This window comes from Lutjanus erythropterus, chromosome 5, assembly GCF_056507025.1.
Source record: "Lutjanus erythropterus isolate fLutEry1 chromosome 5, fLutEry1.hap2, whole genome shotgun sequence".
Lineage (NCBI taxonomy): Eukaryota > Metazoa > Chordata > Actinopteri > Lutjaniformes > Lutjanidae > Lutjanus > Lutjanus erythropterus.
Genome location: NC_139321.1, coordinates 39,164,334 through 39,188,523, shown reverse-complemented (window position 1 = coordinate 39,188,523; position 24,190 = coordinate 39,164,334). Strand labels below are relative to the sequence as shown.

The window sequence follows — 24,190 nt, the reverse complement described above, 5'->3', positions numbered from 1 at the left end:
GATTTGGTCATTTTTCCTTGCTTACCGTGCTTCTACCATGGATAAGTAGGCTACATAGTTAAACAGTTTCTTTTTTGTCAGTTTTTATGATAGCACATCTGACTTTATTTTGAAAATGGACTAGATTCTCTAAGTTGGTTTTGTGTCTGACTTCCGGCCTGCTCGATCTGCTCTGTGCAGCTTGATGTGGCATCTGTCAAAAATGCACTCTGAGTGTGTTCTCCACAGATTGGAGCAGGGAGCAGGGATTTCTTAGCCTCTGACACCAGTACTCATGCTACTCCAAACTGGAGGTGTCCCGATTGCCCTCTCCTGTAGGTGATACACTGATTCTGAAGTACCTCATACAACACAAACTATCTCTTTAAGTGTGCAAACCTCAGCAGAAAGAAGGTGATCCAACCTTCACAAGTGACACAAACTTAAAACACACCATCCTTTTGCCTTTTTGCTCCACTAAAATGTGGAATAAAACAAACACAAACCTGATGACTGCATTTCAAATGTTCACTTGGCAGCAGCAGCACGACTTGTACTTTCTCCTGCACTCTCATTCTAATTTGAGCTGGCATCAGTTTTCAAACCTTTATTTATCCAGGGAGGCTTTTGCTGAGCACGCCGGCTGCTTTTCGGCAACGCCCTCCTTCACATTCACACCTGGGAGCTGTAGTCATCAGTTTTTATGGATAAAAAAAAAGGTATTGCGCTGTCCTTCTGATACAGTTCGATGGTATCTTACCTTTGGGTGGTTTGAAACTTTAATGTGTAATCATAGCTAAATCCCAGGAGGCTAACTAGCTCGCTAAAACCATAAAGTATTATTGCATGGTTTTCATAATGGTGACAAACAACAAACAGACAGCGAGTGAAAGAACCCAATGAGGAGACAAAGGGAGGGAAGAAAAACAGAGAGGTTTGTCATCTTTTTCAAAAAGTCACAATATCATTTAATATAAAACACCTTTAAATTGAACATAATGAGGAATTCATCATCAGGAGTTCCACCAATCTACTACCACTTGAACACTGCGGTCCACCTCGACAGCAGCTGACTTCAATGGTACGTCCGAGTGCACACAGAAAAGGGTTGAAACATGCATTTACTACATTGTACAAAGTCAAAAGCGAAAAACAGGAGGTCTTTTTTTGCCATTATCGGCAGAGAGTCTCTGCTGCCTCGTGAGGGATCCAGAGGCAAAATGGGGGGACAGTCTTGATAGTTGGGCATGTACAGAGGTGTCCATTTGTTTCCTGGCACTTATGGATAAAGTGCCCTCCTCTCTTTTAGACCGTCAGCTGAAGGGAAAGCGGAAACTTGGTGTAAGGCAGGAAAATGACTCAACATACTTCAGATATTCAAGAAAACAGTTGCTTAATTTTGTCAAACAGCAATGTCAGTGCGGCTCCTGTGCTGTGAAGTCCGCAGACAGTGTTTTGTAGGTCTTGGCAGTAACAGAGAGCTGTCTCTCTCTACACACACTCCCCCACCATGTTGCTGGTAACGATCAATGAGTGAGGAAGCACAGTGTCCTTTCAAATCTTTCTTTTTTCCAAAGCAAAAATCATTCTCCCGTATCTATGATAATCCCATAATGGTGCTGCGTTTTTGAACGTCAGACACGTCAGAAATAGACTGAAGAGATTCCTCCCTTTGTCCATTCTGACGACACTTTGATAAACACATTTCATTCCCAGCTTTGTCCCTCCCTCCTCTGTCTGTCTCTTTCTCTCTCTCCCCCTCCCTCTCTTCTCTACACACCCACTCACACACTCACACGTTCACACTACAGATGCCACGGAGGTGACGGAGGTCACCTTATTGTCTTCTGCCCAGGGCTGCAGGTTCTGCAGGGCGTAGAGGGAGGAGTTGTGCAGGCAGAGCGGGTCTGGCTGCAGCGGCTGGCTCAACGTCTTCTGGAAAGCTTCCTGCTGAAGCTGCAGCATCAGCCGGTTGGCCTGCTGCCTCTCTGCCTCTCTCTCCTCTGCAGTCTGTCTCCTGGGTGGATGGAGGAGACATAAGGGGAAGAGGGGAAGATGTAAGACCTATATAATGTGTAATTATATCGCACAGACACACACTGTATACCACACACTTCAAAAATATTTGTTTTAACTTAAAGCTACTGGCAGAGATGGGAAGTAACTAAGTACAGATATTTAGTAATTGTATTAGTAAGTAGGTTTTGAAGAATCTGTACTTTAGTTGAGTATTTATTTTTCTTTATTTCTTTTTTACTTTTGCTCCCTATGTTTTAACACAAATATCTGTACTTTCCACTCCTTATATTTTCAAAACATAATAATTTATTTGTTTTAATGCATTTGAGGGGAATAAGTGAGTCATTGTGCACCGCTTCGCCAACATCAAGACCAATTTCAAGCTACTGTAAATGGATGGGACAATGACACATAGAAAAGGACGTAATCGTGACACAACAAGATGAAAATGTTGGATCAAGTCAAGTCAAAGACAAAAACAAAGTAAAGACATAACATGACAGAAATGACTAGGCAAAGAGTAACAGCAAAAAAAAAACAAAAAAATAAAAGATGCAACGGGATGTGACGTAAGACATGAAAACGATGTAACAAGACAAAACTACAAAAAAGACATACGAAGAAGCAAATGACGTACAAGGTGTCACGTCAAAAAACATTGTAAAAGACATAACAAAACAAAACTAGCTCAACAATATAAAAAGGCACAGTGACTTAAAAGAAATAACAAGATGAAAATGACATAATGAGACAAAACAACATAAAACGAAAACTATTTAAAAACTGTGACAATGACTTAAATGCCATAACAAGACATACCAACACAAAAACAACATAAGACAAAACTATGAGAAAGACCTAACAATGAAAATGGAATAAAAGATGAAACAAAACAAAGTAACAAGACAAAAATGACAAGTGAGGGAGACACGACTGTGGAGACAAGGTGAGGTTCAGTTAGCTTTGTGGTAGAAATGTCCTTCAGTCTTTTTTACACAAGTATTCCTACTACTACTTGAGTAAAGAATGGGTTTATTTTTTCCACCTCTGAAAAGCGGTAGTTTTTCCACTGCAATAACCACAAAATATAATGCCAAAAAGAAAAATGATTGAAATACTCCTGTTTCTTTTTAACTGGCTAACATACGACTCACTGTAACTTTTCCTACGGAAATGTAAACACAGACTCATTTCATATGATTTCACAGAGACTCTGACCTGGTGGCATCCATTATAAACAACTACAGAAATATAAGATCTTCTTGTGGATGGCCTCTTTTATTTTACATCATATAAAGATATAAGTATTGAACTGAATATTGAATTGAGTTTGATAACCGGTTAAAAACTCCTGTCCTCAAAAAACCTAGTGTCCACGCTGCTTTGAAAAGACAAGTTCAGATAATTTTGATCAATTTGATTCAAAACAAATATACTTTTCAAATAAAGTCGATATTAATTCAGTTGTACTTTAGAAAACATGCCTAAAATATTAAGTTGAACCAACAGCTCTTCAGTCACACTGATGAACATGACAAACAATTTTTATTTCTTTTTACACTCAAACAACACAAACAATGGTATATTTTCAATTTAATACTGATGCCTCTATGACTTACATAAGCAAATGAGACCATCGTGTGAAGATCAGCTATTTATTCTTAATGCTGTCATCAGGTCAGATCCTCCTTGACGTCAGATGAAACAAGCCCGAGTTTACATTTTTCCAAGAAATGTTATTTTATTTTTGATGTTATATTTTGTGGTAACTAGAAAGGAAATACAGCTTTGATCCCTAGGGGCCTCTAAAATCATGAAAATATGAAAGTTCTTTGTAATAGCTTTGAGTTAAAACTTAGAAATTAAATAAATAAATAAATAACCTATATATTTAGGTTAATGTAATGAGAAAAGATTAGTTGATTCCACTAAATTTCCCTATGATTTATTTGACAGTGCAGCAGTGTCTGCCACAAGTTGTCTCATATCCTCATGAATAGGCAACATAACTTACGAAGAAAGGATTATATTTGAGCAGTGGTTCCCAACCTGGGGTGCAGGGCCTCACAAGGGGTTGCAAGTTAAATCCAATGGGTCATGAGAGAATAAATATTATCAGAAAGCAGAAAAAACAATCTTTCTTTTTCAGATTTACAATTATTTTCCCTCCTTTTTCTCGCAGATTACTGTTTAATGTTACCTCCTCAGACATCTAAAAAATATGTTCATACAACAAGAAAAGACTATTTGGTTGAACTGGTCAAAATCAGTGGTTACTGATGATGGCAAGAAGTAGACGTGTTTGAAACCACTGCAGGACAGGATATCAGACTGATAATGTGTTGGATCTTTGCAAGAAAAATAATAACGCTTTAAAAACAAAAAAACTGCACATGTATGTTTGAAATGCATGGGGGGGGGGTAAAGAAATGATAAAGAAATCAAGAAAATAAAGCAAGAAAATGGGCAAAAAGAAAAGCTGTGCACTTATCTGAGATGTCTCAGTTGTCTCAGGCAATTTGCAAATGAAACCTGTTCATTTGCAAACGGGCTGCTCTCCCTTTATGTTTATTCAACACCTGTGCCAATAAGTTCAGGCTTCAGGCCAGATGACAGCTGATCAGGATGAGTGACAGGTGTTAGGGAGTGAACGTGACTAACAGGAGGAGGAGGAGGTGCTCAACATTTCCTGCCTCAAGGTGAACCACTACATCTGTTTTGTTTTTTTCTGCTCAGTGCAGCACATGTTAATAGTGACATAAATCCTATACATTCTGTCAGTAGGTGCTGGTATTATTTTGCTGTGTTAACAAAAAGAACAGATGTGTGTATTTCTGAAGCACAGACAGTATGTTTAAAATGATACGTGTCCAGAGTGAACACCGGGTGAACTTTAGTGATTGGCACATGTTGAGTTTGCAGGATTATAAAAAGAGAAGTTAGATGAGAAGATCATAGAGAAGTGAAGAAAATGTCAATTTATTAAGAATTTCTGAAACCTATTAAATTTCAGAGCAATTCATCTAACCTGTTAACATGACCTGAAAAACCTTAATTCAGTTGTGAACATTTGTGCACAAGTGAGTTAAGTTTTTTCAAATCAGGTTAACATATTAAATGAACACAATTGATTTTTATAAAACTAAATTCATTGTGTGTGTGTGTGTGCTACGCACAGAATTATTTTTTTAAGTTGGTCCAACAATTCTCTTTTTTCATATCAAGTTATAACGAGATCATTTTATTGCTGTCACAATATACTGTTTATATTGTTATAACATTAATTATTTCATGTGAAAATAAGTTATTTTCATCACAAATAATACTAATGAAACAGATATTTCTTCTATGCGAATATTGCTCGCTATTATTCAGAAAAAGTCATGTCTACCTCGGCAGGGTTTAAAAAGGTTGCACCTACTTTAATGAACTACTGATATCAGATTATTCCCCTTTTTGAAGTTGTATATCTGATTTCAATATCCCAGAGTTAAGGTGGAGGAAGTGCTGTCTTCAGACAGTTCATAAAACATATTCTAGCTAAGAATAAAAAGAGAAAGGGAGATGAAAAGTACAGTGTGAGGATGAGGAGATATATTTCATAATTAAATTCCCATATTAAATTTTTGGTGCTTTGTAGACACAACATGTACATTGCAAATGAATATTAACTTAGAAAATAAAACCTCTGCATTAACATGACTTCTCACATAGACCACACCCACTTCTGATCTGGTATCCGAATACAGAGACAGATCATTTTGGTGAATGAACAGATACAAACACAGATACAGATAAGGACATGTCTGTGCTCCTCTAGTTTCATGTTATGTAAGGCATAATGTACAGTGTACACTACCGAACATTACTTATCCCAGTTATTATACGGCTACTTACTAAAAAAGACAATAAGGGGAGACAAAATATTAATTTTAAATCATTTAAAAACATCACATCTGAGTATTTAACAAAGCTGTTTAATGTAATATGGTAACATAATGGATAGTGTACAGTGAGCAGGCCATTATTGTGAAATGAATCCCGACAGGATGATCTTGAATCATCATGAGGGGGTTTATTTCACAATAATGACCTGCTCACTGTACATTATTCTGCTTATTATACAGTTACTTACAAAAAAAATAATGTGACACAAAATATTAATTTTAATATGACTATATGGCTTTATTTTCACAATAGTGATCTGCTCACTCAATTTCTATATTATTTTAGTGATTTAACAATGTTTTAATTGCTCCTCCACAGTCTATGATCATAACTGTGTCCATAGCAACTGCCTGTTCTTCATAACAAAATAATGCATCTTAGAATGCTGTAATTGACCAATCAGAATCAAGTATTCAACAAAGCATGTAATAAAACATGATAACTTATATCTCTTTGTCATGTTATAACACAATAAGTTATCATGTTATGCAAGATAATAAGAAAAATAGCATACTGTCGTAACATAACAAGGGAATTTTTTGTTATAATGTGATAAATTTGAATATTGTAATCATGTGAAAATATCTTTTTATAATATGGAACACTGTGTGATAACAATAAACCTTTCAGTGATACTGATCCTAGGGGAGCCACAGTTTCAGTATTAAATTGAAAATTGATCCAAATTAGTGAAATTGAATCAAAGAATCATGATTCTCTCAGTGTTTTTTTTTTTTTCTCTCCATCCCTTCCTTCTGTCCAAAGGAAAAAACAACACTTCAAAGACCACACAGCGTATCTTACTGGCCGTTTTATCTCACTTGATATCATCTCTTTTAAGAAGAATGTGAAAAAAACCTTTAAATTAAAAAATTGTGACCTTAAGTCAATGTTGACCAAAGTCAAGTGCTGCTTTTGTTTCTCAGTTTTTTCTTCTCCTGAGCTGATGTTTCCTTCAAAGTCAGATCATTTCTCATAACAGACCTTTACACTTACATCAGGACATTTTCTCCTCTGTGTGTGTTAACTTAAGCAAAGAAATGCTCTGAACGCTCCTCATCTGCAGCTCAGATTAACGCACACTGAAAAACTTTCTTGCGTCTTTCAAAATGATGGAGGTGTTGCTAATAACACAAACCACAATAAACGATAAATGATTGCCATCAAAATCAACAATATGATGCAAATGTCAGAAAACACAGGCGGAAGCACACCTCTAAAACACTCTTTCATGCACACCAACCTCCATCCATTAGCCACACATTATTGTTAACAGCATTATCATAATCTGATTCCCCGGCTGTTGATTTGATCATCCTCTTGTTACTAGCGTAGTCGTCACGCAAAGACATCCCTCATGCTCATCCTATCAGGTGCACACTACAGGGAAATGGCATAAATCTCGGCAAAACTAGGAAATCAGAAAAACGAGTTAATCCAGTTCCCTTGTTACTTGTGGCACAACACTCAGTCTTAGTGGTGTTTATTTTGAGCCAGTTTATTTTGGTTACATCTCGGAGTGAACGTTTTTTTTCAATAAATGTACCTTTTTTCAGTGTTTATAAGGGATCATGAAACCAAATGTCAGTATTATCTGTTTGTTTAAAGGGATAGTTCACCCTAAAATCAGAAACTACCTGTCATCTTGTTTTGGTGTGACTTGCCATGTTCGGGAGAAATGTCATAGAGATGCCTGCCTTCTTCCAATACATGTGGGACTTACATGAAACAGATCTATACGTTTATGATTCAAGAGTGGTTTCCTCCAGAAATCATCATCAATCCACAGACCTTGTTGCAAGCAGTTTGATGGGTAAATACTAGAAAAAAGTAGTTCCTTCTAGAGCTGCAATGATCAGCTGATTATGAATTGATTATTAAATTAAACACTATTTTCAAAATTGATTAAACAGTGTGAATAATTTTTATTAAAAAACAACAAAATTATCTGATTTCAGCTTCTTAAATGTGAATATTTCCTGTTTTCTTTACTCCTTGATGACAGTAAAATTAATATCTTTGGGTTGTGGACAAAACAAGACTTTTGATGATGTCATGTTGGCCTTTTGGAAACATCGTTCTACATTTTTTTCTGAGATTTTATGGACCAAAAAAATAATCAAGAACATAATCAAGAATGCAAATAATCATTAGTTGCAGTGTCTTTCCAGAAATCACGACCTACTCAAGGTAGTCCACAGACCTCATTGTGAACAATTTGATGAGGAACAACTTTTTTCCACAGTAGAAAAAAGAAGTTCCTACTGCACCTGCAATGATTAATCAATTATGAATCAGTTATTAAATGAGTCACCAACTGTTTTGATGGTCGATAAATTGCAATAATAACTAAATCATAATCTCTGGTTGTTCAAGATAATCCATTGGCCATGAGCAATTTGATGAGGACCTGCTCTCTTACTACAGTAGAAAAAGTAGTTCCTATCAGAGCTGCAATGATTAATCGATGATAAATCAGTTATTAAATTTATTGCCAACTAATCGATTAATCAGTTTGGGTAATTTTTACAGAAAAAAAATCTCTGATTTCAGCTTCTTAAATGTGAATATTTTCTGTTTTCTTTGCTTTTTTATGACAGTAAACTGAATGTCTTGGTTGTGGACAAAACAAGACATTTGGGGACGTCATCTTGAGCTTTGGAAAACACTGATCGACATTTTTCCCCATTTTCTGACATTTTGTACACCAGTCAACTAATTGATTAATCAAGAAAATAATCTACAATGAAAATAATCATTGTAGCGTTATGCTAAACAGCGAGGATTTTTTTTCCAGAAATCATGACCTAATTCACAGGCCTTGTTGTGAATTTTGGGCAATTTGATGAGGACCTGCTTTTCCAACTAGAGTTGAAAAAAGTAGTTCCTAAATATTGCCAATCGGTTTGAGTTATTATTCAAGAAAAAAAGACTAAGTTCTCTGATTTCAGCTTCTTAAATATGGATATATTGTGGTTTCTTTTTTCTTCAATAAACTGAAAACCTTTGAGTTGCAGATAAAACAAGACATTGAGGACGCCATTTTGGGCTTTGAGAAACACTGATTTAGACCAAACAACTAACTGATTAATCTAATCTAATCTAAGAAACTAATCTGCAGATTAATCGACACTGAAAATAAATGTTGTTTGCTGCCCAGGTTCCTTCATTAAACTGCTATTTATCCCATTATATTCAAGAGTCAGACAAAATTTCACACCAAAACAATCTAGATGGATAAACAGAGGAAAAATATGTATTTTGGATTTTGGAGTGAAATGTCACTTAAAGACAAACAGCTGGGAGAAAAAACACACGGATGTTTTCAAGTGTTTTCTGTGTTCAAAACTCATTCTAAAAAGCTTTAGGATGATTTAAACATTAAAACCCTAAAAGGTCATTTAGCTGTTTGTAATCTGCTTTTGAAATATGTGTCCTGTCCCTTTAACTACGGGCAGGGCTTCATAATTTGATTTCCTACTCATTTACCTCCAAATGGCTATAAACAACAGTTAGAATGAAGTGAAGGAGTGTGTGTGTGTGTGTGTGTGTGTGTGTGTGTGTGTGTGTGTGTGTGTGTGTGTGTGTGTGTGTGTGTTTCTGTCTATGGACTTGGCAGTCAATTCCTCCTGTGAGTGTTTCAGTATTGCTTTGGACAGCAGGTTTCTAAAAGGCCTTTCAGGAGGCTCACGAGTAATTGTGCTTGGTCAAGTGAACTGGCCTCGACTGGCAGCTAGGCTAAGCAAAATAGGTGTTGTGTTGTACGACGCCTCCATTGCTTCAGCTGCCCACGGGCCATTTTACTCATGTTTAAAGTAAAACATCGGTAAGCATTTTGGATCTGAGAGTAAAACACAGACACGTTGAGTGCTGTCAATTTCATGGCACTGGAGAAAAACTGAAAGGAGTGGCTCTACTGAGTGAACATCCTGCCCTCATAAAGACGAACAGCTTCTGGAAAATCCACCACGGCCTCTTTGTTTTGATTAAGTAGATCACGAGGGAGAAGAAATGAGCAAAATATGGCACGTGGAAGAGAGAATTATGATGCTTTAGCTTTATTATTCTCTGCTTTCACACAACTGAACTGCACCAGATGATACTTTAAAGGTAGAATCAGTAGGGTTTGTTCGAGCTGTTTGTGAACTCATCAGAAAGGGATTATGTTTAAATTAAATTGAATGTATAAGTTATCAAAATGTTACACTGTTGCTAGCTAAAAAAATGTTTGTTAGCTAGTTATAAAGTTAATGAAATATTACATTGTTTGGTAGCTCAGTAAAATTTAAGAAAATGTTGCATTGTTTTCTAACTTTAAAGTTAAAATGTTACATTGTTTGTTAGCTAGCTATAAAGTTATCAAGACGTTACTCTGTTTACTTGCTAAAAAAGTTAAAATGGTACATAAGTTGTTAGTTAGCTATAAAGTTAACAAAACCTTACCATGTTTGCTAGTTAGGTATAAAGTTATCAAAACATTACGCTGTTTACTTGTTAAAAAATAAAATGTTACACTGTTTATTAGCTAGCTATAAAGTTAACAAAGCATTACATTATTTTCTAGCTTGCTAAAATTGAACAAAATGTGACATTGTTGGCTCAATAAAAAGCTATCAAAAAGTTACACTATTTACTACCTAAAACGTTAAAATATTAAATTGTTTTTTGTGTGTTTTTGAAGTTACTATAAAGTTAACAAAATATTACAGTTTGCCAGCTGACAATACATTAGCCCCTTATACACAGCCTGTTCAAGTCCGGAATATTGCACTTTTATTCCACCTTGTCATGTGCATAGAACGTACGGAGGCAGAATGAGGGCAGGGGGTCAGTTTTGGTGATCTTTTTAACTTAACCTTTAACACAGAAACCTTTAACACAGAAAAAGCTTTGTTATAAATCCACGAGGATGCCAATTTGCTGTGTACAAGGACACACTGTGGCGGCTGTATGCCACTGCTTGTTCAGTGTAAATAGATGAAGGCGGCTTTAAGGCGAGCCCTCATTGTGGCTATACTGTGGGATCTCTGTGTAAAAAGGGCTGTTAGCTAGCTAGAAGTCTGTTATCCAAGAATGTAAATTTGAAGTTAGTGCTAGATCAAAATTGGAGCTTGAGTTTAAATTTTTTTGCAATGCACTCTGCCATAATCTTACCGCCATTTTGTCCGTCTGTTCTGAAACCAGGTCTTGACTTGCGCGTCTGTCATCTTCAGGGCCTTGGCCAGGGTGGCGCGCTCCGCCGACGCCAGGTATTTCTGCCGATGAAAACGTTTCTCCAGCTCGCAGATCTGCACCCGGCTGAAGGAGGTGCGAGGCTTTTTCCTCTTGGGCGGCGTCCGGTTCTGGTAAGGGTGGCCGATACGACGGGTCACGGAGAAGGGTGAGAGGGCAGCTGAAGAGGAGGGGAAAAAATGGAGGATTATTTGATGATTCTTAAGGATTTCAAACTTTGAACATCATGTAAGTGATTCTTCAAAAACAAGTCCATGTTAGCATTAGTAGTAAGTAACTGATGGGGTTCAAGATTAATATCTGTTAGTGTGAGCCATTATTTCCATTTCTAAACTGATCCATGCTTCTGAAATTTAAACTTATTTCCCTTGAGGTTTTGTTTGTATACACTCATGCTATAAACACAATTTTGTTTTCCAGTCCTTGAGCAGATAAAATTATTGTCCATTTTGTCTTAACTCTGAAAAAGCCAGTGTGTTTGGGGAGAGAAGGCCCAGAAGCTGCCAATTGAAGAAGATAAATGCAATTACAACTAATATTCCCCTGCCAGATTCTGAAAAACCAAACAGCACGCTGGTTTGAAAGGGAGTCCAAGGAAAAGTCACATTAAGAAAGCTGCATGCAGCATCAGTTCCAAAAACAATTCATGAAAAGATATCGCTTGCAGCTGGCAGTAAATTGGCCTCCTAGAGTAAAATTAGCAATTTCTGTTACATTTTCACGAACAAAGACAAAAAAACGTTCAATATCTAAGCTGCACACAAGATGGACAACACATATGGGTGAGGTGGTTGGTGGGGGAGGGGGTGACTCACCTGGGCAAGCCCCCTTTGGGAAAGGATAGTCTGCTAGAAGGCCATTGCCGTCTCGCAGGTGAGCGAGCTCGGGGTAATAGCATTTGGCTAATGTCTCCACAGTGCTCCAGACGGGGACCCTGCCGATGTCTCCCTTTGGGAGAGGACAGAGGGACCCGGCGGGCCCCGGCCCCCCTGTGGTCTCTCCAACTCGGCTGTCCTCTGCCTGCTCCCCTAAAGGAAAGGGAGACACAGTGAGGTCCCACATCTGGAGCACAGCAGCAGCAGCAGCCGCTGTGCAGGCGCCGACGCACAGCAGCTAATCACATGAAGGAAACCTGAACGATGAGCAGGGTCTACTTTAACGTCATTTACTTCTAGTTTCTTAAGTTAGCATTTGGAAAGGTTTGTCTGCACAATCAGATATTTGGCAATTAGAAAAATAAATGACAACCAGCAGGTTTACAAAGATAAATCAAGCACAAACTGGTCAGCCAATCAGAATCAGACAATCATGATTATCCTTTGACAATATGAAGATCTCCACTAATAATCTAAGTACCATTCAAAGGGTTCAACTTGGTACAGACATTATGTTTTTTTGTAATTTGGGGAGATTTTTGGCAATCAGACAAATCAAATTGAAAGATATAAAATTTTTGCACAAAATATCTTCCATACAAACATGAAACACTGGTCATTAAAACTCCTAGAAATAATATTTCATAGTTAATTTTGCACAGTTACACAATGTTTCATAATGCAGTATAGACCGCTTATATTTTACATACATTGATATTGAATGTGAGGTAATTATATATTCTTTTATTATTCTTTCTTTGCAGAGGTTGCAATGTTAAATGTGATAAAGGGGAATATGTGCATTATAAAAGCATTATAATGAAAATAAAGTACTGTAGAGCTGCAGAGACGCCCTGGCCTGCAAACTGTATTCTCTAACTGTAAGAAAACATGTTTGTTTGGTACAGACAGACCACAACAAATTAAGACTGTGATGCAAAAATGATAATTTCTCACTAAATTTGAATGATATCCCTCTATCTGTCAGAATAAACTAAATTGTACTCTATTGTGCACGCCTAGTACAAAACAATTTTTGCAATTTTGGGTGAATTTTTGTCATCAGACAAATAAAATTCAAAGTTATAAATTTTTTGCACAACACATCTTTCATACAAACCTTAAGGATGTGTCATTAAAACTTCTAACAGTAATATTACATGGTTGATCATAAAGCACAAATACACACACAAATGTTACATTTACATAGATTTACATGGCAAGGCTGCACAATTAAGTAAATATTACTGGAATCTTCACAGGTCAAGTGCAGTATCCAAATCTCAAGCTGCAATTTTTTTGATAAAGGATTTATGTGCGTTAAAACAGCATTATGATAAAGTACTGTAGAGCTGCAGAGACGTCCTGACTTACAACTGTTGCTTTCTAGATGTAAGAAAACATGTTTGTTTGGTACAAATGCTAACAAATGTCACATCATCATGACATGAATCGTTATTTCCAAATGAAAATGTTGCAAAAAAATTATCATTCCCATCCTTCATATCTTTATCCCAATATTTGTCAAAATAATCACTTTTTTTAATCATGTTTTTCCCATGTTGTGTTACCTTTTAGCACAATACAGTTTTTGTAATTTTGTGGGGGGGGGGGGGGGGGGGGGGGGGGGTTTGCCATCAGACAAATCAAATTCAAAACATCTTCCATACAAACATCAATCATTTGTCATTAAAACTCCTAACAATAATATAACATTGTTATCATGCACAATTACACAACTTTTCATAATTTTTGCAGACTAAATCACCTAAATTTTACTGAATTCGAGGTAATGATTTGCTGTTAAGGCAGCACAATTAAACAAAATGTTACTGAAAGTGTAATCTGGCCAAGTGCAGTTATTAAATATTATATTGCAGAAGCAGTTTTTTTTTTTTTTTTTTTTTGATGCTGTAGTGCTGTAGAGATGCCCTGATTCACTAATGTTGTTGTTCAAGTGTAAGAAAACATGTTTGTTTGGTACAGACCCCAACAAATGTCACATTATTTTGAATTTTAATAGTTTTAATAAGTTTTAATTTTTTTTCATGCAAATGAAAATTTTGATACAAACATGATCATGCCCACTATTCGTAAATCGTATCACAATATCTGTCAAAATTATTGCAGTATGTTTTTTGTTGTTGTTGTTGTTGTTATCATCATATCGTGCATCCCTAGAACAGTACACTTTAGTTTTTGCCATTGGAAAAATTTTTGCACAACATATCTTCCATACAAACATTAAGTGAGTCATTCTGTCCAAATAATAATATTACCGAGTTGTTCATGCAGTTACACAACTTTCCATCATTTTTGCAAAATACACCACGTATATTTTCCATATATTGATGTTGATGAAATTTGAGGTAATGATTTATTCTTTAAAATGAATTATATATATTACTGCAACACTGACAAAACTAAACAGATGTATCAGTGAAGGAGTGGTTTGATGAAAATGGCCTCCTGTGAAAGACTATGTTATAAGCTGAAGGCAAGATGTGGGGCCTTATACTACTGTAACCTGATGTTCTGATGGTTTATGTCCTTTTTCAACAGTATAATGTGTTGTTCTATAGAACATGTATAATTTGAGGTATTATATTGTCTGTATAATACGATACGTATAAATGCTCTGTCTTTTTTACATTCCCTCTGTCCTCGTTTCCTGTTTGTGTCCTGTCTTTGGTGTAGTTTGCACTGATATTTTGATATATGATACATTTTATTGCTTTTTTAATGTATGTATGTATGTTTTTCCTCTTGGAAAACCAATAAAAAAGAAAACTTATAAATAGATAAATAAATGATATATACATGTATTGACTGGGCTGTTTGTGTCTACTCAACTACTTTGTCGTCTCTGTAAAGAAAAAAAAGGAATCGCACACTGCCACTGTGTGAGCCTCATGATTGTGTCTTTCTTCCATCTGTGCCTCACTGCCCAGTGGTTCACTTTCACGTATCACTGTATCTGGGTATTAATAACAACTTATCTTCTGCATCATAAAATATCTATGAATCCTGTCTATTTTGTCAGCCATGGGTAAACAGAAGATCAATAAATGTAATGAGATCGTTTTTGGCCATAGATCCACTCCCCCGCCACATTCTCATTCTGAGGCAGAATGGAAATCAACGACAACAACAAAAAAAAAAAAAAAGAAAAAAAAAAACGGTTTCTGTCTCTTTCTCTCCCTCCTTCTCTCTGTATCTGTGTCATTCCTCCCCAGCAAGCTGTTTCGCCTCCTGTCTTACAGGGTGTTTATTTGTTTTTGTTTTGTCAGGAAAGCTCACCAGAAGCCAAAATGAATATGAAAACATCTGCATAGGTGTCCCCTAAGGGCCACGTTGCTGCTGCCGCTGCTGCTGCTGCTGCTGCTGCTCACAGAGTTTCAGCGACCTGAAAATTCATTTGCCACACAGACGATGACAATTTGGATGGAAAATGGAACATGAAGCTATTATGCGCTCGGCAGTCGTTTCCAGGGAGCCGCCGAGGTCCCCTGATGGTGCTGAACACGAGTGGCAAATTGAGGCGTACACGAGCAAATGATTTGTAAAATAAAGATGAATAGCTGCAATGTGCTGTTACAGTAGGTCACATAAAGTTAACATCACCTGAGTGTAAATTAGCAATGAAAATTTAGTGCCTGATATGAAAAACTCACCACCTTTTATTGTGTTTTGTGCTGGATTTATAGTGACCATGTCTTCTTTTTCTTCCTCTAATTATTATTTTTAATCTCCTATGGTAATATTCCTATAATATTATTATCAGGTTTCACATTATGTGTTGCTCTGCTGCTCAATAGTAGTATAAATGGTAATTGTATCCCTCTAATATTCCTTTTGGGACTCAGACAGGCATCTATGGTATTTAATCATGAGTTTATAGTGACAAATTTCCCATGATGTTTCTGATATTTCTATAAGGTGCTCACAGTAGGCTGCAGCACCTCTGTGGCCTTTAATAGTGAGTTTATAGTGGCATTATTGCACATCATTGTGTGTTTTTAAATCTTGCATGACTCCCAGTCTTATTCTTATGCTGACTTCTAACATATGTACGTTTAAACATTGTAACTGGTCCTTTTTGGTCAGCCAAAACTATGCGTAGCCCTACGGGTCACATTCTGGGAGCGAGCAGGCCTGTTGTTGCTCCCAGCGGCAGGTCTGGCTAAATAATACTGCATTAGATGGCTATTTCAGGCCATCTGTGAGCTAACTAATGGACCAGGCACATTCGAGCACGTTCAGAGGAAACCCAAGTGGAACACAGCCTGCAGCAGGAGCCTTAGGACTCTGCCAACTGCAGAGAGGCTTTGCCTCGCACCGTGCAAAATGCTGATAAATACACGATACAGTGATGCTATGGATACTGCATCTGTCAGGTTTCGTGTTTTGACTGATGGTGTAACTCTCAGGAATCAGATATGCCTTCACATTTATACATCGCTATCATAATCAGGGCAAGAAGTGCTGTAATCTTTGAGCTGGTGTGTTCTTGAGCTGGATCATCAAATTAAAAGACTGTCCCTGCTCAACTGCAGCAGGCTTAAGGAAGAAACATGAATGAAAATAACCATTAATATTCCTGTATTCTTGCATCTATGCCGCTCAAATATGTCCACAGTGCCCTTATCTTAAGATAATTTTGGTTTAAGTGTTAAATAGTGAGTTTAAACTGACCTTTCACCACAGTATTATACCAGGTAAAGGTCAACCTACATGAACGGCAGAAGGCAATATGATTAAACTCAGTGAACTCTGTTCTGTTATATGCTTGTATGTTCACCCATTGGTGCTGGCTATTGCACACTCTTTGGGAATAAAAAGATATTCAGGGAAAACAGATAAAATGCATTTTTTTTCTCTTCCAAAAGCCTAAATATTAAAAATAGCTAATTAATAATTCATGGAGCATTTTAATGACATAATATTTTCCAAATCCAACCAAATAAAACAAGATTGCAGTGAAAAATGTCAAATCGTAAACTGACCTTTCACTAGAGTGTTTCATAAGTTAAAGGTCAACCTATATAAAATATACAAGGCAATATGATAAAAAAAAAAAAAAAAAACACCCATTGGTGCTGGTTATCGTACACTTTTTGGGAATAAAAAGATTAAATGTATAATTTTTTTTTTAGAAAAAAAAATCTAGATTTGTCAAAAGTTTCAGAACAGACTAATGTCAGACATCTTAATATTAAAAATAGCTAATTGCAGCTGATGATGGAGCATTTTTAATTATATATTATTTCCAAATCCCATAAAAAAAACTGTAAGAAAGGACTGTAAGAAAGAAATACTGCAGCTTCTACGCTCCTCGGCTGGATCTTAAACCAACATCAAGTATCTAAATCCACCAAATAAACCGTGATTATGGTGAAAAATGTCAAACTTCCATGAATCCTCAGGTTTTTTGAATTGTCAAAGGTCCAGAGTTACAGTTTTATAATTATTTCCACTATGAGACGATTAATTAGCCAATAACATCTGTGGCATGGTGTATCTGTGTATGTGGTCAGAGTGCCTTTATATCAAGTCAATTTTAGTGCAAAGAAGTGAGTTTAAATTGACTTTTCACAACAATAGTAAAAGTTGACATGCATAAAAGGTTTATGGCAATATAATAAAACAATCTTTTTTCATCAATCATTTTTATGTCTGAAAATTCTCATAATTCTGAGACTTTTGTCAGAATCATACATTCCAAATCTATACTATTAAATGTATTCACAGCCAGTTGTCACTATCAATGATGTAATATCCCTGTAGACTCTAAATCCCAGTGAATAAGCCGTGATTGTGGTGAAAAATGTAAAATCTTCCATGAAACCTTAATGGTTTGTTGTATCCTCTAGCTCCAAAGTTAAGATTTTAATTATTTTCGCAATAAGAATAATTAGCCAATAACATCTGTGGCACTATAGTGTGTTCACTGTGCCCCCAGTTCTGGAGTAAAACAGTGAGTTTGAAGAGACTTTTCACTACAGTGTACCAAACGTTGCCCTTAAAAAAAGGTTTATGGCAATAAAACATATTCTTTTTAGAATAAGGAAATTTGATTTCTCAAAATTCTCATGATGCTGAGATGATATTAGTCAAAAATTTTAAAAACCCTACACATAAATAGTTAATTGTGGCTCATAGAGCATTTCTAATGATATCATGTGGCTGCAGGATTTGTAAATCCCAGAAAAAACGAACCGTGAATGTGGTGAAAAATGTCAAATCTTCCATTAAACCTCAAAGATTTAGTGCTTCCTCTAAATGCCAAAGTGAAACTGTACACTGAACAGCCACTTGGAGAACAGTGTTATTGAAATGTCTACATGGTTGAAAATCATCATATTCACTGTAAATACAGAAAAGCTTTATATTAAAAAGAAGAAAAAACTGCAAAATATTCTGACCCTTTCTTTCCTTTCCTCAAATGGAAAAAGAAAATGTGTGAGAATACTCAATCTGCAGCCTGGTAGGGTAACACAATTTAGCATAAGCAATTCAAAAAATAAAATGCTACCATGGAGAATATGTTTCCCATAATAAAACCATCTATACTTAATAACACTGCTCAGTGACAGCGCCTCCCTTCCCCACTGCGGATATTACCTTTGTAGCAATCTAATAAATATATCCGTGAAGGATTCTAAAGGGGATATTGAAATATAACATGAACATATATTGCTATTTATTACAGAGTGCGGGACAAAAGGCAGGAAGGCGTTTACTGTCTTCTGTCACAGCGAGAATCAGGGCAGCGTGGAAACACGAGGACGCACAGGAGCGGCTTCAGCGCGCAGAATAAAATCATATTTTTCTGCTCTGCTGCCATTAACACCCAGACAGAGATTTACTGCAGAGGAAAAAGGGTTTAATTATGTTTTTTATTGGCGCTACGTGGCCTGTAGAGCCACACATACTGTATTATGGTCCCGTTTATTGTCAAGACGCACAAACGATCCACATTATCTTTTATTATTATTATTATTATTATTATTATTATTATTATTATTATTATTATTATTATTATAGCAATGCTAGTTTAAAATAATTTCAATTATTGGACTGGCGTTTGTCCATCGTATATTTACGTATATTAACAGATGATGACTTCAGGATTTTACATATCTTGTGCTGTAAACACTTATTTTATTAGCCTATAAATATTATTGACCAAATAATTAAAAATATATATATATTTATTTTTTAAATAACAAATTAAATAACAAATCACAGTTGCTTAGTGTTTATTTTTTAATTGTGGTTGTTCATCTATTTTAGTTTTTTTTTAATTGTTTGTAATTACTTAGTTTTAGTTTTTATGTTCTTATTGTATCTTTATTTGATTTCAGTTTTTTAAAGTTTTTATGTTTTGTATTTTAAGTTTTTGTTTGTTTTATGGTTTTTTTTATGTCATCAACATCGTCGAACGCTCAGAAAATGTAAATACAAGTTACAAGTTTTGAGCTGATTTTCTTTTTATTGCGTTATTGCTGCGTTAATTATCATTTTTCATTCATTTATTTTTGCACAATGAAACAGGACAGCAGAAAGAGCAAATAAAAAATCAAAACAGGTGACATTTTTTGAGCAAAATGGCACAAAAACTGAGGCTGCTGTCGGCAGAATCCCCACGGTGATCACCATAAACCCACCAGCATATAAAAAGCTTTATTTCCAGAGATGGATTCAGTGATTCCTCCAACGCTCCACAGCTTTAATCCTCTGCGCCAGTCTCATACAACTTCTCATGATTTATAACATGAATTTAGGCCATAAGGACGCGCGCCAGGATGAAAAATGCGAGAAGTCTATTGTGCAATTTAACAGGTTTCGTTTACATCCCTGAGAAAAAAAAAAAAAAAAAAAAAAACAGGACAAGAAAAGAGAGAGAACCTCCCACGGCTGCTGCTGCCAGAGCTGGAAGCCTTTGGCAACATGTTTAGCTGTTTAAAGCTGCACGGGGCCGTTTTTTTTTTCTCCTCCGGTTTCAGGTTGAGAAGCGAAGAGAAAAACAAGAGAGGGAGAGAAACATTTAAAATGCTGCTCTGCCCATCAGGATAGATGATAGTCCATTTGATTTACGGCCTTTTATAGGAAACAGAGCAGGCTAAATCTGGATAGAGTGTGTGTGTTAGTGTGTGTGTATCTGTGCTGATCAATACAGTGGAAAGATATAAGCTGCCTGCGAAATAATTACAGCGACACAAAGCTGAGAGAAATTAAACGAGAGGCCCTCGGTGACTATGAGTAGAATTGATAAGCCTATTTACACTGTATCTTTTTGCAGTTGACATATCGTCCCCCACTATTTAATAATTAATCAGATAGAAAGGACGGAATAGTGAATATTTAATGCGTGGAGGGGAGGTGGAGGGGTGAGGAGGGCGCGCAAATCCATGATGTTCTTCATTTTCATCTTCATAACGATGAGGTCATGAGAACAAAAAAGGTCTAGACCAGTGGAACAGTGCAACCCCCCCCGAAAACTAAATGACTATTCCAGAGAATAAAAGAACATAAAGTCTGATTATCACAGCAGAACTCATGGAATATTCTTTAAAATCTTATTCTATGTTTTGTTTTTGATCTGTCTCTATAGAACACCTGCAGTTGCTAGAAGTGGCGCGTTATTTTGTTGATCGATGTGCATTTATTATTCCTGCAAAAATAAAAATAAACATCTTTTGTGTCGGAAGCTGCAAAAGCCTGCCTTTGATTTAAAAAGGAAGCATGGATATTTGTTTTTACAGATAAGAAACAAACGATTATGAACAATAAAGATCATAAATAATAAATAATAATAATAAAGAGTGAAGTAAAAACTAAGTGTATGACGGTGGTTGAAGCTAAAACAAATCATGTGAGCAAAGAACTGTAACAGTTAAACTGGGATTATGTAACGCAGATTATTTGCATACATGGACAAAAATATATTTACCTTAAAGATGCATTTAAGTGTCTAAAATTCAGTTTGTTTTAAATGATAAATTAGGTATTTTGCCATGTTTCTGTAAAAGCTCCTCTTTGATTTATAAAGAAAACACGGTTTTGTTTTGTTTTTTGCACTTTTGACACAAAAGCATTATGAATAATAAGAGTGCATAAAAATACTGAAAATATATGACGGTGTTTGAAGCTGAAACCAAACCTGATCACGTCAGTAAAGACCTGTAACAATTAAATTAAGATTATGTGACTGTAACTGTAATTATTTGCACTACAAAAGAAAAACGAGGTTTGCTTGTGAAAAAGCATAAAATGCATCCTAGTTTCTCTTTAAATAATAAATTACTCATTTGTAATGTTTTTGTTTTTATTATCTTTTCCAAAAAAAAGAAGGAAAAGCAAATCCCAAGGTTATTAAATTAAAAATAATCTCCAAGTTGCCACTCCTGTTTTATTATTGCATTACTGCTGCGTCATGGCATTTACTAATTAGTTATTTTGATTTGTCTATTTTCACAATGAAACAGAACAAGAGAAATACAAAAAAAGCAGAAAGAATATAAGCAAATTCCGCAAAGTGTAAATAGAGAGGCTTAGAGAAGAAAGCTCCCTTTAATAAGCATTACAGGAAAAGTCATGACTTCTCTCTTGCAGCAGGGCAAAATAAAATAAAATATCAATTGCCAATTTTTGTTTTTCCTCCAAATTCACATTGTATTTAATATCAGAGGAAGATCTGTCTGACCTCTATAAATGCATTAAAAGCTAAATAAATTAAGAGTTTACTACCTGTGATGATTAATTTTTGAGAGCTACACATAACTGAAGCGTTGCATTAAGGTAATATGATCTCTAAATTAGAATAAAAATGCTACATTAGTCGTAATGGTAAATATTGTGAATAATAATAATAATAATAATAATAATAATAATAATAATAATAATAATAATAGACCTAAGATGTTATTATCCCCTGTTATAATAGATTTTACTCTGCCATGCGTTATTACTATTATGAGCCATCTTCCGGGTTTCTCAATTGGCTCACAGTCTACGAAAAAAAAAATCATTCATCCTCATGAAAAGACGCGGAACGTCGTTATCCGTCATCCGCTGTAAATGGAGAGTGATGGTCCAATACTGATTCATCAGCATGTCCATGTCAATTTCTGCTCTCGTTTATCAGACTGCCCTTCCAGTATAATAAAACTGACTGTGTGTGTGCATATAATGCCTAAATACGATTCGTTATAGATTAAGATAAAACCAGCTCCACTTTGTCGAGCTATTAGGCCCGAATCAGCTGTTTTGGGCCTGTGTTGTGTTTTTATTATTATTTTGAGGCAAATATCACAAAAAAATCCACAACTCGCACTGCCCGGGTCTTTGGGCTCATTTATTGGGGTGTGGAAGCAAATGAAGGTGCGTGAAGGTAGATTATAAACATCTGTCCTACAGCTGTTTTAACACAAATCAGACTACAGGTGTTGCAGGATGATGAGGAAGAAACTCTTTTTACCTGTTAATCTGTCCTTGGCAAACCTCCTACTGCTCTCCATCCACGGGAAGGTGAAGTTTGCCGCATTCCCCATCCCCATCCCGGGCACCGAGGGGATGCTGGCTCCGATGCCCGGCGGATGCGTCGCAGGGGGCGGGTGCGGCGCAGCAGCAGCCGCGGGCGGAGGCGGCATGGGTCTGTGCGCGGGCACCCGGATCACCCCGCCTGCGCCGCCCGAGTTCACGTTAACGTTCATGTTCATGCTGACGTTCATGTTCATGTTGACGTTGTAGGAGCCGGCCAGACCTGCCGCCGCCGCCGCCATGGAGCAGGCCGGATTGTAGACGCTGTTGTAGCCGTTGCTGTAGACGTTGGAGGCCAGCGCGTAATCCGGGTCGCCGGTCCGGTTGGGCAGCATGCAGCCGCTGGACTGGTCCGAGCTGTTGAGGATCTGGTCGATGCCGAAGCTGATGGGCTCATGCTGCTGCTGGTGCGTCTGGTTCACCTCCTCGATCCCGGTGTGCTCCATAGTTTTTGCGTGTTTCTCTCGGTGATGTGTTTGTCAGTTTGTTCTATCAGTTGACATGTAGTAAGTCGCGCCTTGGGGGATGAAATGTTTGTATGTGTGCTGCAGTTCTTTTGCTTTCAAGCATCGACACAGGCCCGTTCTACTCCCAGGAAAGCAACAACGTGTCCAGCGCTATCCAAAATCTTTCCATTATTTTTGTCCAGCAGCGGGATCGGGTGTTCCCTAAATTAAATGCCTATCCATCGGGCTAAGGAGAAGCGTATCCATCTTTAACAGCGTGTTCTTTCCCAGTGAACTACACACAGGTCAGCCTAACGACAAGAAAAGCAACCAAAAAAGATGCCAAATGGTTATCCAGAGTACTTACAGACAGAAATCCGTGATTTATTTGGGAGTGCAGCAGTTCTCTGGAGAGGTTTGACGCGCTTTGTTCGCCTACTCTGGCAGAGACGATCCATACGCAGAGGGCACGGTGGGGTACCCAAGCTCGTCGCATCAAAATAGAGCAAAACAACAAACCCAAAGCGGAGAAAACGCAGCGCTGACCTCGATATTAATTGGAGGTGAGAGGGAAAGATTGCTCTGTTGTGCTGAATGGTGGAGCGCGTTTCAGCAGGTGAGACAACCCTCTGCGTAAAAGCTGCCATTCGGTCATCCAGCCAAACCTCCCTCCCTCCCTCCTTCCCTCCTCCTCCTCCTCCTCCTCCCTGTCAGCAGGGCAGTTGTTTTGCTCGGATGTCTTAAAGAAGCCGCAGCTTTCCTTATTTTCTGCAGCTTTTCTCGTATTAAACGGGAGGTTTTGTGCCTTTTAGTGGCGCTGAGTGCTCGGGTCAAGCGGTTTCCAAACAGTTGTGCGTCAATGCGCGTCTACATGTTAAAAATTACTGAAGTTAATCGTTTCATTCATTCATTCAAGAGCAATCACTGAAACCACACAGCCAGAAAAAGGAAAAGGTCTCTCCTGATGTCAGAAAAGATACATTTTAAAAAGAAAAAAGAGTAAATTTTAGATTTTTCTCCTTTTATCTTTAATTTTTGTCATTTTTATGGTGGGATTTTGTGAGTCTGTCACGAAAATGTTTAGTTAATTTTGATATTTACGTCTCTATATTTACGGTTTGCCCTTTTGTGGATATTTCATTAAAA

At 36.9% G+C, this 24,190-nt stretch overlaps 1 protein-coding gene across 3 annotated transcripts; it reads right to left on the bottom strand.

The window, feature by feature from the left end:
* Positions 1 to 914: 914 nt before the first annotated feature.
* On the bottom strand, positions 915 to 23,690 carry tlx2 (T cell leukemia homeobox 2). 3 transcript variants are annotated; one of them, XM_084718481.1, is made up of 5 exons: positions 22,537 to 23,689; positions 11,994 to 12,206; positions 11,101 to 11,338; positions 1,816 to 1,996; positions 915 to 1,296 (listed from the first exon to the last, which is right to left on the bottom strand). In XM_084718481.1, the coding sequence occupies exons 1-5, from the start codon at positions 23,042 to 23,044 to the stop codon at positions 1,285 to 1,287; spliced, it is 1,152 nt and encodes a 383-aa protein (XP_084574607.1). In that variant the 5' UTR covers positions 23,045 to 23,689; the 3' UTR covers positions 915 to 1,284. The 3 variants fall into 3 exon arrangements, with proteins under 3 accessions (XP_084574607.1, XP_084574606.1, XP_084574608.1); XM_084718480.1 differs by having other exon boundaries at positions 915 to 1,996; positions 22,537 to 23,690; XM_084718482.1 differs by lacking the exon at positions 11,994 to 12,206 and having other exon boundaries at positions 915 to 1,996.
* Between the last annotated feature and the right edge of the window lie 500 nt (positions 23,691 to 24,190).